The sequence below is a fragment of the Artemia franciscana genome, chromosome 6 (genome assembly GCF_032884065.1).
Source record: "Artemia franciscana chromosome 6, ASM3288406v1, whole genome shotgun sequence".
In the NCBI taxonomy this organism is placed as follows: domain Eukaryota; kingdom Metazoa; phylum Arthropoda; class Branchiopoda; order Anostraca; family Artemiidae; genus Artemia; species Artemia franciscana.
The window spans coordinates 27,503,053-27,521,397 of record NC_088868.1 but is presented as its reverse complement, the minus strand read 5'-3'; the positions used below and the strand labels follow the sequence as shown (position 1 = coordinate 27,521,397).

The window sequence follows — 18,345 nt, the reverse complement described above, 5'->3', positions numbered from 1 at the left end:
ATGAAGTCTATGCACCGTATACCCCTGTATACGGTGGCACCATCTACTTTTTTGAACTTGGTGACTTTTAATCTTCTGACGAAGCCACCAGATGCTGCTACCGCCCCTTGTTTAGATGTCAGCACTGTTCACAGTAGAGCTACTTCTAAGCCTCCCATTAAAACGAGTCGCGGTTGCAGAAGTGGTAAACGCGTTTCTGAGAGGAGGAATCCCCTAGTGGAACCGAGTAACTTATCCGCTCTAAGTGACACCCGCGCCAATGTAGGCAGACCGACTGAATCGAGTCTCACAGACTTACCCGTAATCGAACGCTTCGACAGTTTGCCCGTTAAGGACTATGCCAATGAGCCGCCTCCTATCCTAAGACCTGTTACATTCAACGCTCGTCGTGGCCTTCCTAACTTCCTCGTTTGCAACACTAGATCGCTGTGCAACAAAACAGAAGATTTTGAAGCTGTTATTCGCCAGAACAACATTGCCATAGCAGCCGTTACTGAAACATGGAACCTCGATGAAAATACAGGTCGTGTGGCTGGATACTCTGTGTTCTTGAACACTCGCTCTTATCGTGGTCTATCGAAACTTGGGGGCGGTGTTGGTCTTTTTGTAAGAGAAGATATACCCTGTAAACTCCTTTCTGATCTCGCTAATCCGGACCATGAAGTAATCTGGGCGATGTGCAGACCGACTTACTTGCCCCACTTATACTCGTGCATAATTGTGGCATCAGTATATTACCCAGAAAGTGCAAAGAATCGCCAAGACCTCGTCTCTTACTTGCAAAAGACTGTTGATGTGCTTCGGATCCACTATAGTAATCCTGCTTTTATCATAGCAGGCGACTTCAACCAGATGAAAAAAGGCTGGCTTTCATCCAGTCTATCCCTTAAACAAGTGGTTCACATGCCTACTCACGTCTCAGGCAGCATTCTGGATCTCATTCTTACGAACTGTGAGTCCTACTACTGTAATCCTGTTTCTTTCTGACCAGTGGCCAAGTCCGACCATTTTGCTATTCTGTGGAAAGCCCACAGTTCATTGCCCAAGCCTAAACTAAGCCGCGTGGTTACCCGCCCGCTAACGGAATCTGCCATTCGAGCCTATGGTCAGTGGATAGGCAATTATGATTTCCCAGAAGTTGACGGAGATTCAAGCATCCACGAAAAGACTAAAAGATTCAGTGACATTTTGTACTCCAAATACACCGAAATCTTCCCCACCAAGTCAGTTACCATTAGTGAGTTTGATAAGCCATGGATTACCCCTTCCATAAAGAAACTCATCCGTGAGAGATGCCGCCTATATTCTATCGGTGATGTAGTAAACGCAAAGAAACTACGAAATTACACCGTCACTGTAATACGGAAGGCCAAACGTCAATATGGCCGTTTATCAGTGTCACCTATGCGCGTCAGTAATCCAAAGAAATGGCATCGGTCTGTTCGAAAAATGTCGGGAAAATCCACTACCTCTAGTGTGAGAATATTGGACGATAGTGGCAAACTTCTCACTGCGACAGATGTGAACTCCTTCTTCACTGAAATCTGCACAACCCACCCTCTACCCACCGAGTCCCAAAAAGCCGATCTCTTGTACGGCTGCTCAGAAGAGGAAGTTATTGAAGTCACTGAAGAAGACGTCTTCAAAGAATTAATGAAAATTAAGCCCAACAGTGCATCCTATCCTTCGGAACTTCCTGTAAAACTTGTTCGTGAATACGCCCCCTTCATTGCCAAGCCATTATCTGTGTTGATTAACCTGTGTTTCATGCTTGGTACTTTCCCAGATATTTGGAAAAAGGCATATATCCGGGTTATTCCGAAGTCGGGCCCCCCTAAAGCATGTGATGAATTGCGTCTTATCTCGATAACCCCCTGCCTGGCTAAAGTTACGGAAGCATTTGTACTCCGTCGATTGCTCGACCAAATCAGTTCTTCTGTCGATAAGTACCAGTATGGTGGACTACAGGAGTGCAGTACTACAATTTATCTAGTGCGTATGTATGATTGTATACTTACATGGCTGGATAAAGGTAATCGGTTCCTGGATCTAGGTGCAATAGATTTCCAAAAAGCTTTTGATTTCATTAACCACCTAAAAAAGCGCGTGTTATCCGTGATTATGGATTTCTTATCTAATAGGAAACAGCGTGTTTATGCCCTGTTTGAGGGGGATTCTGACTCCGATTGGACAGGTAAAACATGTGGATCTCCGCAGGGCACAAAGTTGGCTGCCATTGTATTTATAGCCGTGATCAACTACCTATTAGTCGAATATGAGGATCATTACAAGTTTATAGACGATATCTCTTTTCTATTGAAATACTTAGTTGAAAACGGGATTGTTAAGAAAGAGTTCAGTGACGATTTCTTCGATGCGTTTATTGCCGAGTGCAATGTCTCTAAATTGATCATTAACACGAATAAGTCAAAGGTCTTACGCTTTAATCCGTTGAAGCGCACATTCAGCCAACCGTATGTTCCGTTTCCGACTGTCGACTCAATAAAGATTTTGGGAGTTACTTTTTCAAGTGATTGTTCTTTCGGCTTGCACGTTGAAAATGTTGTTAAAAACGCAAATGCATGTCTGCAGTCTTTGAGTACAATGCGTAGATTTGGCTGTGATGTCCAGTGCCTATTGCTAGCTTATCTTATATACGTCCGTCCAGTTCTGGAATATGCAAGCCCACTATGGGGGCCTGCAGCACTGCGAACTGTACACCTCATCCAAGAACTTGAGTCGGTGCAAAAGCGAGCCGTGTTCATTATTATTGGCGATCGACCAACTATCTTATGGTGAAGCGCTTATTAAACTCGACCTCCCCACGTTGGCCCAAAGATACGAGCAGACTATCCTGAGGTTTGGGAAGTTTCTTCTCTCTAAACCCCAGCATCGAGACATCTTACTACCTACTGCACCGCCCAACAAACGCGTCACCAAAATAAACTGGTTCCAGTAGCTTCACGCACGAACCGCCACGCAAATTCGTTTGTACCTTTTTTTACGGATTTACTAAACAAAGCCGAGTGATATTTTCTTCTTTTTTTTGTGTTAATTTGTTATTTAGCATAGTGAAGCAACGCAAATTAGCTGTTAGCTACGATGTTGTTTAAATAAACCTATCTCTCTCTCTTTCTCTCTCTCCAAACCGGTGTTTAAGGATCTGCCATAGGCTAAAGATCTGGTTATATCAGCCCATGTGTGGCTTGAATCCTGCTTGGTTGGGTCACGTTCGGCGGCTTCTGACCTCTCTAAATCTGTTTTAAAGTATGTTTGTGGACAAATTGGCAACTTGGACAAGGTATATCCCTTGGTAGTTCTTACAGTCCATTCGCTTACGTTTTTTAAATATAGAGATAATAATGGAGGTCTCCCACTCATCGGGGATGTAATCATTGTCCAAAACTTTGCTGATCAAACTATGAAGCTCATCTCCCATCGGCTTGGGAAGAGCTTTCATTGTCTTGGTAGAAATACCATCTATTCCAGGGCTTTGAAGGCTTTTCAGGATTTTGATCTCCTTGGTTACTTTAACCTTTTAAGGTGGGTTTATACTTACACAGTCATACGCCTGTTGGTTCGGTGGCTTTTGGGGAGCTGTAGGTGGTTGCTTTTGGTTATTAGTACATGCTGGTCTTAGTAGCTCTTGGAAATGTACTCACCATCTTTCAATACATTCCTCACTACTTGTGAGTATTTTCCCACCTCTCACCTTAATCAAAGGAGTAGTAGTTAGCTTATTCTTCCCATTAAATGTTCGAAGTTTCAGATACATTTTTAGGCATTATTCCGTAATGCAGATCTTATCACTAACAGCACTGGGCCAGTACGCTTTTTTTGTCAGCAAAACAATGGAGAAATTGTATTACTTTCAGTCCTCAGGCCAAGGTATTTGGGTAGGTAGAGGGTCATTCCAACTCCAGGGTTATTGGAACTTTCAAGTACACTTAACAAAATAGCTATCTAAAATTTTTTATTGCCGTCTTTGGGGGGGATGGGAGCAACGAGGTGCGAGGGAGTGGGGCTGGTTACCCTCCAGTCATTTCTTACTCTTTAAAAAATAAACTAGAAGTCTAAATTTCTAATCGAATGAAACCCCTCTATAGTTTGCAAGAAAACTACTTCCACACAAAGTAGCTTCGCTGAAAATAGTAAAATAATACATAAAACCTACTATGCTCTTTGCTTAGGTCGCACTATTGCACTGGCTAGTAAAACAGTTTAAGAAGATTCAGTTGTTTGTTTTAAAGGTGTAATTGCGTTTGGGAATCACCTAATTGTTATAATTTTAATTTTTACTGAAAAAAAAAACATTGTAAAATTTAACTAATTAGTTTTTCTTATTGGCCTGGAATTCTACTACGTGGCAGCACTGACGAAATATGGTACTGCCCTAAAAACTTTGTAATTTTAAACAGTAACAAGAAATACCTTAGAAAATTATAAATTTCTTTTACGAGTCTACGTAAGTTGGGCTCAGAGGCATGAGAGATTCCATGTTGTTGTCATTGGTGTTTAAACTTTTAGGAAACTAAGATTACAATGTTATAAGCTTTAAGGGAAAAATTTTCTCCCCATTGGCATGGCCGTTTCAAAAGTGAACACGTTCATGGACATATTCTGATAATACTGAAGCATTAAGATTGCGTGTGATTTCACATTTTATTAAATTAATTACAAAATTAAATCTATTTTTAAAATCAGTATTTAAAAAATTTATAATATTTATTTATGAAATTACATATAAAATTACTGGATAAAAAATACAAAATAGAAATTTAACAGACGAACTTGAATTGTTATTTTGAGTACATAATATGTTGTTACTCCCCGATGATTCAGTCAGGAACTTACAATGCATGTAAATATATGCATGTTGTACATAACACACGATAGTCTAGTAGAGATTAATAAGCCACTAGTATCCCTAAAGAAAATGTTCCAGAGAGAGTAAGGAATTACTATGCAAAAACTGAACTATGCTTCGTAAAACAACCCACAATTCATATATCCCCATTATATAAAATTTATCTTCATTAATGGTCCGTTCAGACGCTTGGGAAAACCAATGAAAAAAAAATCAACCGGTACAAGGGGAAAAGTGTTCAAACAATAGGTGCAAAATTCTTCATAAAAACACTATAATAGACATATAATAGACATATACATATAATAAGAATTATATATACATATAATACATATAATAATAGACATATAATAGACTCTTGCACGCCCCAAGTCTCTAAGCCAAGTGTATTTTTGCCGAGTATCTTCCTCTTTCGTGTTAGTTTTAGACCAACCGGTACCTGTGCTGGACAAAAACTGATAGTTCTGGATAAGAAACACCAAATCTCGAACTTTCGTATGCTTGACTGTTGACATGCTTTCCATTTTTAAAATATGACTAATATTTGCTTGACAGCACATGAAAAAATTAGTTAGTGCCATAGGGAAACTAGAGAAAAATCTTGAACCCAAAACCGATCGGTTCATTGAGAAAACCAATCAGTTTTCCCATGGTACTGATGGGGTTTTAAGGTTTTCCAAATGCGTCTGAATGGACAATGAGCATGATGGGGTATTGATGGCGTTTTAAGGTTTTCCCCATGCGTCTGAACGGACAATGAGCATTCAAAAGTGAACCCTTTTTTCGGCGCTCCCCATCTGTCTTTCAAACGATGGTTTATTAAATTCATAATGCCTGATTATGAAACTAGGCAAATAGCAAACGGAATATCGATGCAGCCCCTATTCAGCCCCCATGTTGCTGTGGATTTTACACCTAATTTTTACAAAAAGAAAAAGAGTAACTGAGTGGTTAATGAAACAAAACAAGGTATTTAAAAAAAAATTAAACAAAAGGCATAATTGAAATTTCATGACGTTGGAATATATCTTATATCTTATTAGAATTTAAAGGATTAAGAAAATTCTTCAAGAAATTAGAATGAATGAATTTAATCACTTTATGCTAGAGAATCTGAGTTGGTCTAATTAAAATGGCTAATTTAAAATCGAGAAAAAAGGAGCCATTAAAAATACTTTTAAATTGCGAAATATCTTATATCTTCTCTGGATTTAAAAGATTAAAAGAATCATCCTGACAATACGAGTAAATGAGTTTAATAGCATAAACAGTGGAAAATCTGAGTTGGCCTAATTAAAGTTGGTAAAGAAAGATAATTAGAAAATTGGGCTTTTGCAGTAATATCAGATTTCTGTTTTTACGAATTTTCTTCTCTTTTGTTGAATGCACATTTAACGTATTCGAAAATTCTGTTTTCTATTATTCTTCTTTAAAGAAAGAATAGAGATACAAAAAAAACAGAATTAGTAGACAAAAATACACTGTTCTTAAACTAAATCTTCAAGGTTTGCAAACCATACTATTTTTTATATTAAAAGATTCAGGCATAAGTACCTTTTGATGATACCTCCCATAGGGAGGTATCAGGCCTAAGAACCTTTTGATGATATCTCCCATGGTTATACTACAAAACACACGAAAGATAATTTACAGGCTTTTATTCTAAGCATCAATCGGACATTTCAACGAAAAATATAACGACGACTGTGACTTTTGGAAGCCATAATTTTATAACGGTAAAAGTGAATGGAAATATACATGGTAAAGATTATATCTCGATTAGTTTATTTTACATAAGTATTAAAATCATTATGCAGTACCTACTAGGAAAGCCCTATAAAAACGTGTTGACGTCTGCTCACTATTTTCCAGCAATTTAATTTTTTCAAATACCGTACTTGCCTTTCCCACTCAACTCACACATGACGAACAAATATTCTGCTATCATAAAACATATTATCCTTCCACAAAATTCATACATAGGGAGAAAAGCACCAGAACCATCACATACAACATTACTATTATTTTTGAAAGAAAAACCTCCTCGCTGCAGCCTTGAAGGCTGCAACTGCAGCTTTGAAACGCTGCAGCCTTGAAAAATCTTCTCGCTTCAGTATTGGAGCCAAACTAGTAGAATTTATAATTTCAACTGGAGTTATGACCTATACCAAAGAGGTTAGTTTTGTAATAGAAAAATAAATTCTAATCGATCAAAGAGCTGTCTCCTTCCCCCAACAATCTTTTTGGTCATTTAAAAAGATCACTCAAACTTTTAATTCCCTTTTGAAAAGGCCCTCTCTCGGTATTCTAGGGCAGTTGGCTCATCACCTTCACCCCTGGGGGAAAAACAACACATCCGTTATCTTTCTTCTTGCCAATAATACAATATTCTACATTCCCATAAATAGGAGCTTCAGACTTCTACGGAAGGGTTCTCTGATATGCTTTTTGTTAACCTCAAAATAAGCTAACTTTGACATTTCGGGGTGATTGCCTCCTTTTTCGAAAATCAGGTAAAATTTCCCAGGATCGTAGCTTTTGATCGGTAACATTACACTTAACGACTTTTATAGATTTGGAATCAGCATAAGAAAATTAATTCCTTGGTGTATTGATATTTTGCAAGATTCCTTCTTCTCAACTTCTTGGATACTACAGGGCCAAGTTGATCCTTTCTCACTGTTTCTTACTACACAATGTTTGATTTTAAGCTCAAGTCATTCAAAAGGAAAGATAGTTTTATATGAATCAACACAATATGAAGAACATTTTACTCGACACTTTGATTCAACAGTGAATTATCTTCAACTTTGATTCAACAGAATTATCTTCCAAAAATGTTGAAAGATTGCCCTATAGCTTGATTTTGCCAAAATCAACCCCCTCCCCCGGACCATTTCCCGAATGCTTATAATGACTACCTTCAGTCGTTACTGATATATTGTAGATACGCCCTTTAACCACCTGAATGTACTGCGTGTCTTTTAACTTCGTTCAATTTCCCAGAAATCTAAACTTATTATCCTTACTTATACATGAGATATTGCTCATATGCGCTTTTGACAACCTGGATGCTCATTGTGTCTTTTAATTCAGTTCAACCTCTTCCTCAGAACTCCCTGAAAGTTTCAGCTTAATATCCTAAGCCGTTCCGGAGATACTCTAAATAGGCCCTTTTGACAGTGTGGATGGTATCAATTGAAAAGTGGAGGTAATGCTTAGAAAGATGTTGAGCTGAATCAAAATACACTATTTGCATTCAGGCTTTTAAAGGCCGTATTTTCAGTATCTTGGGATCAGTCCCAATATATTAAGTTGAAACTTTCGGGGAATGCTGAGGGGGCGTTGAACTAAATTAAATGATATTGAGAGCACCCAGATTGGCAAAAAGGGCATCTGCAATATTTTAGGAACGTGAAACGACAAGATGAAAAATGTCTTAAGAGTGTCTTGAAAAGTCTTAAAACGTCTTGAGAAACGTCTCGAATAAAAATGTCTTAATAAAACCCCCTGAGCCTTGGCTTGTGGACTTTAACATTTCCTATTGCGTAACAACCAGAAGTAAACAAAACCCTATTACGTTACGACCAAAAGTAAACAGACCCTATTACGTAAAAGCTTTTTCCCAGCCGCTCTAACTTGTCCTATTACGTAACAACCAAAAGTTAAAAAACCTATTACGTATCAGTTTTTTTCTTGGGCCTCTAACAAGTTCTATTGCGTAACAACCAAAAGTAAACAAACCTTATTGAGTAAAAGCTTGTTTCTGGTCCTCTAACAAGCCCTATTACGTAACACCTATTACATAGCACCTAAATTCTATTAGGTAATAATCACGGTACTCCTGGAGAATTGAATCCCCCGAAGGTTTTGCAAAGCTCTCTATTATGTAAAAATTGAAGCAATCCTGATTTGGTGGGGTCTCGTAGGTCTTTAGAGAATCCTACCAAAAAATCCTTTGGGTAAAGAAGCTCTGACCCTCACAGGTTTTATTTCTTAAAAGAAACTATACAAATCTTGAAACCCAAGGAAATCTTTATTATGTGGGATATCTGAAAGTTTTCCCCAAACCCTTAGGTTTTTAAGCAAAACTCCCATAGACAAAACATCCCCTAATACATAACAGACAAATGTTTCTTATAGAAAACATTTTCTGTTACGTAACATTCATCTTGTCCTAAGGGGCTCGCCGTTAAACTTAAATCATTAAAGGAAGAAAAGAATAGTGTCTATGAGGACCCTTAAAACCTTGGAGGCATCACTTCTCCAATGGCGTAGTAGGTCTTACACTTTTACATTTAGGGAAGGGGGCAGAAGCCGTACTCTTGTTTGTAGTGATTTTCCTAATTTTTAGCTTGACTTCCATATTCAATTTAAGTTTTATTAGTTTTAATATTTATTTTTTCATTTATGTCTATACTTGTTGTATGTTTCTGTACTATAATTGTATATTTAACTTTTTGTTTGTTTCAGGTTTGATTTATTCTTTAATAGTAAAATGTTTTTTGTCCATTTTAAGCTGGATTTGCACATTCCAATTAATTTGCTGGTTGCCTTCTTCCACTTATGACTCTTAAAAAGTGCAATGTGTTAACTACAATTATTCTGCATATTATGAAGTAAGAATTGTTTTCTATATTCATTTTATGTAAATACTGTACTCCACCCCCCGAATCTGCAAATATGTAGTCCAAATTATATATTTCCCATATATTCTGTCACTTGTCTTTGTGGCTATGAAACCAGATTTCTGAGATCTAATCGAAGCTTAATTCTAGAGTCTGTTTCGTTTAATTGACAAGCACCCACATGCCTATCTTTTATTTTGTGGCCCTATCTCACCGTTGACAATATATGTTGCCGATGATATTAGTTCCTTGCAGGCTCTGAAATTGCGTTATTGCATTTCCTGTCAACCAATTGAAAGTAGCCGAACATGGGATTGCCAGCGTTTTAGGACAGGCGCAAACTAACAAGGATACTATCTATGTTATAGAGAATATGAAAAAGTTTAGTCACAAAACGGCTTTTATTCCGGTGAAAGTGACAAGAAGAAAAATGAAACATGGAAGAGGGGTGAAACTAGAAAGGATATTGTATTGTTGACATTGAAAATTATGTTAAATGGTAAATACTGGCATGCTTCCCTATACTTACAAAATATGGATTTTACATTTTTGTTTAATATAATTTCTAACTTAAATGAATATATTGCTAGTTTTTTTTTAATCGATTGAAATTTAAAAGGCATAGTTGGGGTTCAGACACCTAAAAGGTGCAATTAGGAGACATGCTATTGCTTCCAATTAAGTTTGAGTCAGATAAACCTACATCTGGTTGGAGGTGAATCTATAGATAAATGTGAATCAAAATTGGTAAATATTAAATTTTTAGTTTTCATCCAATAAATAGTCGCATTTCTTATTATTTCTTATTATTAATCCTAACATACTAAGTAGGAAAGAAGTAAATGTATTTTCCCAAAAAGTAAATCTTTTCAACAAATAAAAAGAAAAAAAGAAGATGAAAATCTTTCACAATAACTCGTTTCACAAATTGTCTTTACTTTGAGAAGGCACAAAACACAACCGATGTTCAAACACAAAACCAAATACGGACTACAAGTGAAACTTCGAACAGTAAACTTACAGAAGCTTACCGATTTAAACTTACCGAAAAATGTACAATCTCATTTTAAGATTTGTTTCAAAGGCAAGATTAAATATAAAGTTACATTTCTCATTAAAATTTTCATTAAAAAAAAGACTTTCAAAGACTAATTTCTGATTGCTTGGAAAATCATGCCGGGGATCCTCTCCGTGGAAAATTCTTCACGTAAATACCCCCCGCCCCCTAGTAAAAAAGTACTCCCGCAGAAAATTAACTCTAGAGTTGTATCCTGTGGAAAACCCTCCCATGGAGAACTTCTCCCCTGGAAAATCACCCGACCTGCTGAAAAATTATCTAGATAATTCCAACCCAGTAAATGTTTTCCCCAGACAATTCCCCTTAATATCTTCGCGTGTAAAATTGAGTCGGTGAACAGAAAGTAAGAAGAATAAAAAGAACTTTGTATAGGAATTCTGGCAAATTCCGCCAGGGCAAAATTTCCCTTGGAAAGTTAACCCACCGGGAACTTCACCTCCCCATGGAAAATTATCCCCGTAGAAAATCCTCCAGCAGAAATTCCCCCCTCTCTCCCTGAAAAACGTCTGTATACTTCGTAATAAGAAATACCACACGTAGACAAGGGGAAAATTTCCTGACTTAGGAACCTATCCCCAGGGGTTATGGGGGGGGGTATGTTATCCTCAAAGACAAAGTTACTGGGTTTTTCAACTATGGCAAACAAAATGGCTATTCGTGAATTTTGATCGGGTGACTTTTAAGAAAAAAGGTGGGTGGGAGGAGGGCCAGTTACCCTCCATTCTTTTTGGTCATTTAAAAAGGACACTAGAAATTTTGATTTTCATTCATATGAGTCCTTTCTCGATGCTCTAGGACTATTGATTCGATGCAATCGAATCAATAGTTTCCCCCCTGAAAAAAAAAAAACACAAAAAAAAACAAACACACACCTGTGATCTTTCTTCTGGCAACATAATACAAAATTCTACATTTTTGCATATGGAAGCTTGAAACTTCTACATTAAGGTTCTTGCAAGTGTTGAATCCGATACTGTGATTTTCGTTAACATTCCTTGACTTTTAGGGGTGTTTCCTTCCTTTTTTGAAAATCAGGCAAATTTTCTCGGGATCGTAGCTTTTGATGTGTAACATCAAAGTTAATGAATCTTATATATTTGGAATCAAAATAATAAGCCGATTGTTTCTTATTAAATAATTAAACAAGTTTTTTTCAACTGAAAGTAAGGAGTAACATTAAAACTTAAAACGAACAGAAATTGTTACGTACAGGAAGGGGATTGCTCCATCTTCAACACTTCACTTTTCATGCTAAAGTTTTTCGGCACTTTTAAAAAATTTATTTATTTTTCTAATTAAACGACCTTTGTTTTTCAGGAGTCGTTTTTAATGAACTGTGAAAGAAAATTTAAACTTTAGCATAAAGAGCGAGGTGTTGAGGAGGAAGAAATTCACCACATATACGTAATAAGTTCTGTTTGTTTTAATTTTTAATGCTACTCCTTACTTTCAGTTGAAAAAAACTTTTTTTTTTCAAAATTTAATTTTTGATTATTTTTTTAAATAACACCAGGAAATCTGGCTCCACCTCCACGGAAAGTACACGTAAATATCCTCTGTAAAATTCAATCCTGGTGAAAATTTACCCTGTGCAATTACCCTCAACACCTCCACACGTAAAATTGAGGTGGTAAAGAAAAAGATTTCGTATATAGACATTTCGTATAGAAACTGTGGCAAATTCCCCCCAGCATAAAATTTCCTTTGAAAATTCCACCACAAAAAAATTCCTCTCTCCATGTAAAATTATCCCCTTCCAAAATCCCCCCTCCTAGAAAAAAACTGATCCTCCCCTCCCCACCGGAAAAATATATGCATACTTCCCAATAACAAATATTATACGTAAAAAAGGACATATTTTATAACCTAAAGACCTTTCCCTTGGGGGTGTGGGAGGGGGTCATGTTGTCTTAAAAGGCATAGTTATTAGGTCTTTCAACTATGCTGAACAAAATAGCTGTCTCAGAATTTTGATCGGACGGTATTAGGAAAAAAGTGGCGTGGAAAGGGGCCTAGTTGCCCTGCCATTTTTGGAGTCACTTAAAAAGCACACTAGAACTTCTAATCTCATTTAGAATGAGCCCTCTTCCGAAGTTCTAAGCCCATTGGGTCGATATGATCACCCCTGGAAAAATAAAAAACACGCATCCGTGATCTTTCTTCTGGCAAAAAAGAGAAAATTCACATTTTTGCAGACAGGAGCTTGAAACCTCTACAATAAAGTTTTCTGATATGTTGAATCTAAAGGCGTTATTCTCATTAAGATTATATGATTTTTAGTGGGTGTTTCCCCCTTTTTTCGAATATCAGGTAAATTTTCGCAGGCTTATATCCATTGGTGGGTAAGACTATACTTAATTAAACTTATATATTTAAAATTAGCATAAAAGTTTGATTCTTTTGATATATCGGTTGGTATCAACGTTCCGTTTCTATTATTTCAGTTTTGGCTACTATTCGAGTTTTGGTTTCTATTGGGCCGGGTCACTCCTTACTTACAGTTCATTACCACGAACAGTTTGATATTTATTTATATCCAAATTAAGTTTTTTAGTTTTGGTTACTATCGAGTTTCATCGCTCCTTACTTACACTTAGTTACCCCGAACTGTTTGAAAAAGGATTCCAAATTAATATTCTTGGCCGTTGAGAGCCATACCTATCCTCTAATTTTACCGCATCATTGGCAATTTTAGTGAATAATGCCATTTCAGTATTTATGTTTCTTTTTGGAAGGGCTGTGAAAGAGACTTTTGGCTCAGTGGCACCCTTTGAGGAAAATCTAGGGAGGGGGTCGACTATTTTTCATAATGTACTGGGTAAAGTAACGTTTAATGAAAATATTCCGAAAAATATTTCCTAAGTCTATGGGGCAAATACTTCCTGCCTGCCTACCCGATTCGGTGCAACTGCTTTAGTTGATACTGAATAGTAATACTCAGGGACAAAATTCAGGATAATAGTACAATTTACATCTGTAATAGTGAAATTCTTGCTTCCTTAAATCCGGAAAACTTTTATATTGGATGTAGCCCTGGCTACAAATAAATGCAATATAAATACAAATATATATATATATATATATATATATATATATATATATATATATATATATATATATATATATATATATATATATATTATTTATTATTATTTTTTTTTTCTAAATTGAAAGAAAGTCCATCTATATATATAAAAATAAGTTGTCTGTGTGTGGATCTGTGGATGGATCAGGTGACGTCATGTTTGTTCGCATATGACGTCTGAATTATTTCACACTAATACAAAAGAAGAAAAAAACTAAAAAAGGTAAAAACTACAAAAAAAACTAAAAAGAAAAAAAAACTAAAAAAGCTAAAAAACTAAAAAAAACTAAAAAAAGGTAAAAATCTAATAACTAAAAAAAACTGAAAAAAAAAGGCAAAAACTACAAAAAAAAATAAAAACTAATAAAAAAACTAAAAAAGCTAAAAAACTAAAAAAACTGAAAAAAACTAAAAAAAGGTAAAAAACTAAAAAAAACTAAAAACTAAAAAAGAAAAAAACTAAAAAAAAGGAAAAAACTGAAAAATAAAAGAGAAAAAGAAAACTAAAAAATATGAATAAATATATATAAAAATAAGTTGTTTGTGGGTTATGTCTGTCTGTCTGTCTGTCGAGTGACGTCGTGTTTGTCCGCATATGACGTCTGAATTATTTCACACTAATACAAAAGAAGAAAAAAACTAAAAAACGTAAAAACTACAAAAAAAACTAAAAAGAAAAAAAAAAGAAAAAAGCTAAAAAACTAAAAAAAAACTAAAAAAAGGTAAAAAACTAAAAATAAGTTGTCTGTGTGTGGATCTGTGGATGGATCAGGTGACGTCATGTTTGTTCGCATATGACGTCTGAATTATTTCACACTAATACAAAAGAAGAAAAAAACTAAAAAAGGTAAAAACTACAAAAAAACTAAAAAGAAAAAAAAACTAAAAAAGCTAAAAAACTAAAAAAAAACTAAAAAAAGGTAAAAATCTAATAACAAAAAAAAACTGAAAAAAATAAAAAAAGGCAAAAACTACAAAAAAAAATAAAAACTAATAAAAAAACTAAAAAAGCTAAAAAACTAAAAAAACTAAAAAAACTAAAAAAAGGTAAAAAACTAAAAAAAACTAAAAACTAAAAAAGAAAAAAACTAAAAAAAAGCAAAAGAAGAAAAAAAACTAAAAAACGTAAAAACTACAAAAAAAACTAAAAAGAAAAAAAAAAATAAAAAAGCTAAAAAACTAAAAAAAACTAAAAAAAGGTAAAAAACTAAAAACTAAAAAAAACTGAAAAAACTAAAAAAAGGCAAAAACTAAAAAAAAACTAAAAACTAATCAAAAAACTAAAAAAGCTAAAAAACTAAAAAAACTAAAAAAACTAAAAAAAGGTAAAAAACAAAAAAAAAACTAAAAACTAAAAAAGAAAAAACTAAAAAAAAGGAAAAAACTGAAAAATTAGAGAAAAAGAAAACTAAAAAAATATTAATAAATATAAAAAATATAAATATAAATATAATATAAATTAGCAATCAACAAAGCACCGAGACACAAATGACGACCGGGACACAGGGAGTATAAATGACGACCAGGACATAAATAAAAAAAAAACTAAAAAAACTAAAAAAATGGTAAAAACTACATAAAAACTAAAAACTAATAAAAAAACTAAAAAATCTAAAAATCTAAATAAACTAAAAAAGAAAAAAAAAGAAAAAAGGAAAAAAATAAAGGAGAAAAACAAAACTAAAAAACGAATGTATATACAGACCGGGACACCGGGATACAAATGACGACCGGGACACAGGGAATATAAATGACGACCGGGACACAGGGACACAACTACAATGGGGACGCCGGGGGGCACAGGGGGATATAAATGACGACCGGGACACCGGGACACAAGGAATATAAATGACGCCCGGGACACTCAAAGAGAAATCACAGACTGGAACACCGGGACACAAATGACGACCGGGACACAGGGAATATAAATGACGACCGGGACACAGGGACATAACTACAAAGGGGACGCCGGGGTGCACAGGGGGATATATAAATGACGATGGCGACTCAGGGAATGGTCGATTAGCAATCACCATCAACAAAGCTCAAGGGCAATCATTAGAATCATGAGGTATAGATCTGAATACGGATTGTTTTCCCATGGACCATTATATGTTGCATGTTCAAGAGTCGGTAAACCTGACAATCTATTTATATGCACAGACAATGGGACAGCAAAGAATGTTGTATATTCGCAAGTTTTACGTAGTTAAAAACATATATATATATATATATATATATATATATATATATATATATATATATATATATTCACAGGTGGGACATAGGGACACAACTACAATGGCACGTAACTAATATGGCGCGTAACGACTTACGCGCGCGGGGGGGCTTGGGGGGGGGCGCGAAGCGCCCCCACCAACTAGGTGTTGGGGTGGCGCGAAGCGCCACCCCAACAGCTAGTATCCTTATAAAAGTACCGCTTAAATTCACAACGTCATCTGTAAAAGTCATTAATGACAAATTAAATCCACGGCAAATACAACTAAAATTAACAGAATTTCGGGCATGTAAAACAGAGTTATTAAATAAAAACGGTGAGGTAAGGTCACCTTGACGGACTCCTTACAAAACATCAAAAAGGGAAGATCCCCCCTTTAACTTCGCCTTAAGGTGATGGCACATATATAGAAGGTATTTACTATCCAAAAATTTATCCTTCTTTCATACGCTCTTTTAGTCGAAAGCTCGAGCAACATCAAAAGCACAAATGATAACATGGGGTGTAGTTCTACATCAGTAATTCCACATCTGATTCTACATTTACAGTAATTTCTACATCAGAAAGAGCATTCATTAAATTAAAAAGAGCATGCTCCCAGCTAATACCTTTTTGGTAACCAAACTAGTGGGGAGGAACATTACATTTAGAAACAATTTCATCCAAAATACCTGGCTCAAATGATTTATAAATAGTACAAGAAACTGTTATAGGTCAGAACAAATTATATGCAGTAAAATCCTTTTTATCTTTTTTCGGGATAGGGGTTATTCGACCAACTGTAAATTGATAAGGGACAACTGCATTTTCAATAGACATTTGAAAAAGCAGAGATAAATTATTATAAAAGAGCACTTGCATAATCAAAATTTCTGGCAGTAATTCCATCAACTCCCGCGGAATTTCTTACATCACTTCTTTTGTTTCTTAAATGATACATCACTTGGCTCAATTATAAATGTCGAAGGCTCGTGTTTTTTCCGTAGAGCACTTAATTCTTTTTCAAATTTTGAATTCAAGAGCAGGATTGGGAGAAGAAAACTCATGCTTATAATGGTTTTTCCACTCAGGCTTAAAAATATTATTTGCACAAATGTGTTCACAAGGGCTTTTAAATTTTTTCCAGAGCTTCGAAGGGTTCCCTGCAATTTTGTGAGCGTTTTTCTCAATAAATCAGCCTTATGTTTTCGTAAAACTTTAGCAAAAAAAATGTTTAGAACGTAGCCCTAAGCAATTAACAATCAGACTTCCGCCTGCCGCAATCCTTCCAATTATTCAGCAAAAGTTTATAAGACTCGAACGTGGATATGACATAAAGACTCAGAACGTGGAAGCCTTCTATATATGGATTCTCACTGTCGCTCGTCTTCTAAACAAAGACACTGTGAGCCTTTCTTGATGTCATAACGTCCAAATGGATCTTAAATTAGAAGTAGCGTCTTTGTAAAATTACGGCTTTTTTTATTGGATATTAATTTTTTGTCTCGGCTTGTCTTTGGTCATTATGAAAGACATATCGCCGAACTTTTGTTTCTTTTAACTGTTCAGGTGAAGGAGAAAAAACTTATTTTTCTTCCAACGATTTATCTAGTCCAGGTTTTTGAATTTCAAACGTATGGTAGGCATTGATGACCTTATGAATGTCAAAATCCAAAAGCTAATAATCATCACATTCATTTTCAATTTGTGTCCTATTTTGCCCTTTTTCTGGCCTAATTTTTGGGGGCGTCTGTATTTTACTATTCTGTTTTTACTCAATATTTGGGTCCCATTAACCCAAGGACTTAACAATATAAGCTTCAGGCCCATCAGAAAATATGGCCCTTTCCCGGCCCCGTTCCGCGGGACCCATGCTTCCAATAACATTTTTTTGTTAGCCTTCTTATGACCGAGAGAATTACGTTATAAATTTTGACACAAATTAAGAAACACTATTATTTGCCAAATTCTGAGAGTGCAAATCAGTTTAGAAGTATAGAACAACTATTTCAATAACCTCAATATTTCAGATGCATACTTTGTAATTTTGGCACTATATATGTACTTTGTTGTAAAATGTATTGATATTGTGAATGAATAAGTTTGACATGTTTAATTGCAAACGTAGGTGTCTTTTCTCCAAAACTCGTGTGCAGTCCGTAAAAAAAAAACAAAAAAAAAAAAAAAAAAAAAAAAAAAAAAAACTAAGGAACATCAATCCAGTTTTAGCCAACAGTCTTAGGAGCGTTAGCCAAAGAACCGGTCGAGACTTAAAGATATCGGAAAATAACTGGGGCCTTTTCGGGCCTGATTTTTGGAGATCACTCCCATACCACTATTTCATGTTTGGTTTCTCTTTGCCTTGGATCTTGCTTGCTGTGGAACAGTGTATACTCATTCAACTACTTACAAAATTCATCAGCTTTTCATGAAATTTACGGTCTGCATGCAATCTTTATGCTAAGATAT

The 18,345-nt window shown here is 35.3% G+C and overlaps 2 protein-coding genes across 4 annotated transcripts in view; both read left to right on the top strand.

Annotated features, from left to right (window-relative positions):
- LOC136028532 (uncharacterized) lies at positions 1–2,799 on the top strand. Its single transcript, XM_065706378.1, has 2 exons — positions 1–952; positions 992–2,799. Exons 1-2 carry the CDS (start codon positions 1–3, stop codon positions 2,797–2,799), a joined length of 2,760 nt encoding a protein of 919 aa, XP_065562450.1.
- A 6,632-nt stretch (positions 2,800–9,431) lies between these two features.
- LOC136028266 (G-protein coupled receptor dmsr-1-like) overlaps positions 9,432–18,345 on the top strand; it is a 47,600-nt gene continuing 38,686 nt past the window's right edge. Inside the window, exon 1 of one of the 3 annotated variants that reach the window (XM_065706002.1) lies at positions 9,432–9,486. Coding sequence is in view for 1 of the 3 variants with exons in the window: in XM_065705999.1 (XP_065562071.1) it covers positions 9,985–9,994 (10 nt within the window). In the remaining 2 variants the exon portion in view is untranslated. Of the gene's footprint in view, positions 9,487–9,770; positions 9,995–10,019; positions 10,243–18,345 lie in introns of those variants that run through there. The other 2 variants (XM_065705999.1, XM_065706001.1) reach the window with 2 other exon arrangements.

Excerpts from the sequence above, each read along its gene's own strand:
- LOC136028532 (XM_065706378.1), top strand. The coding sequence starts at position 1 with ATGAAGTCTATGCACCGTATACCCCTGTATACGGTGGCACCATCTACT. Across the intron at positions 953-991 it reads GGATCTCATTCTTACGAACT|TGGCCAAGTCCGACCATTTT; the intron begins GTGAGTCCTACT and ends CTTTCTGACCAG.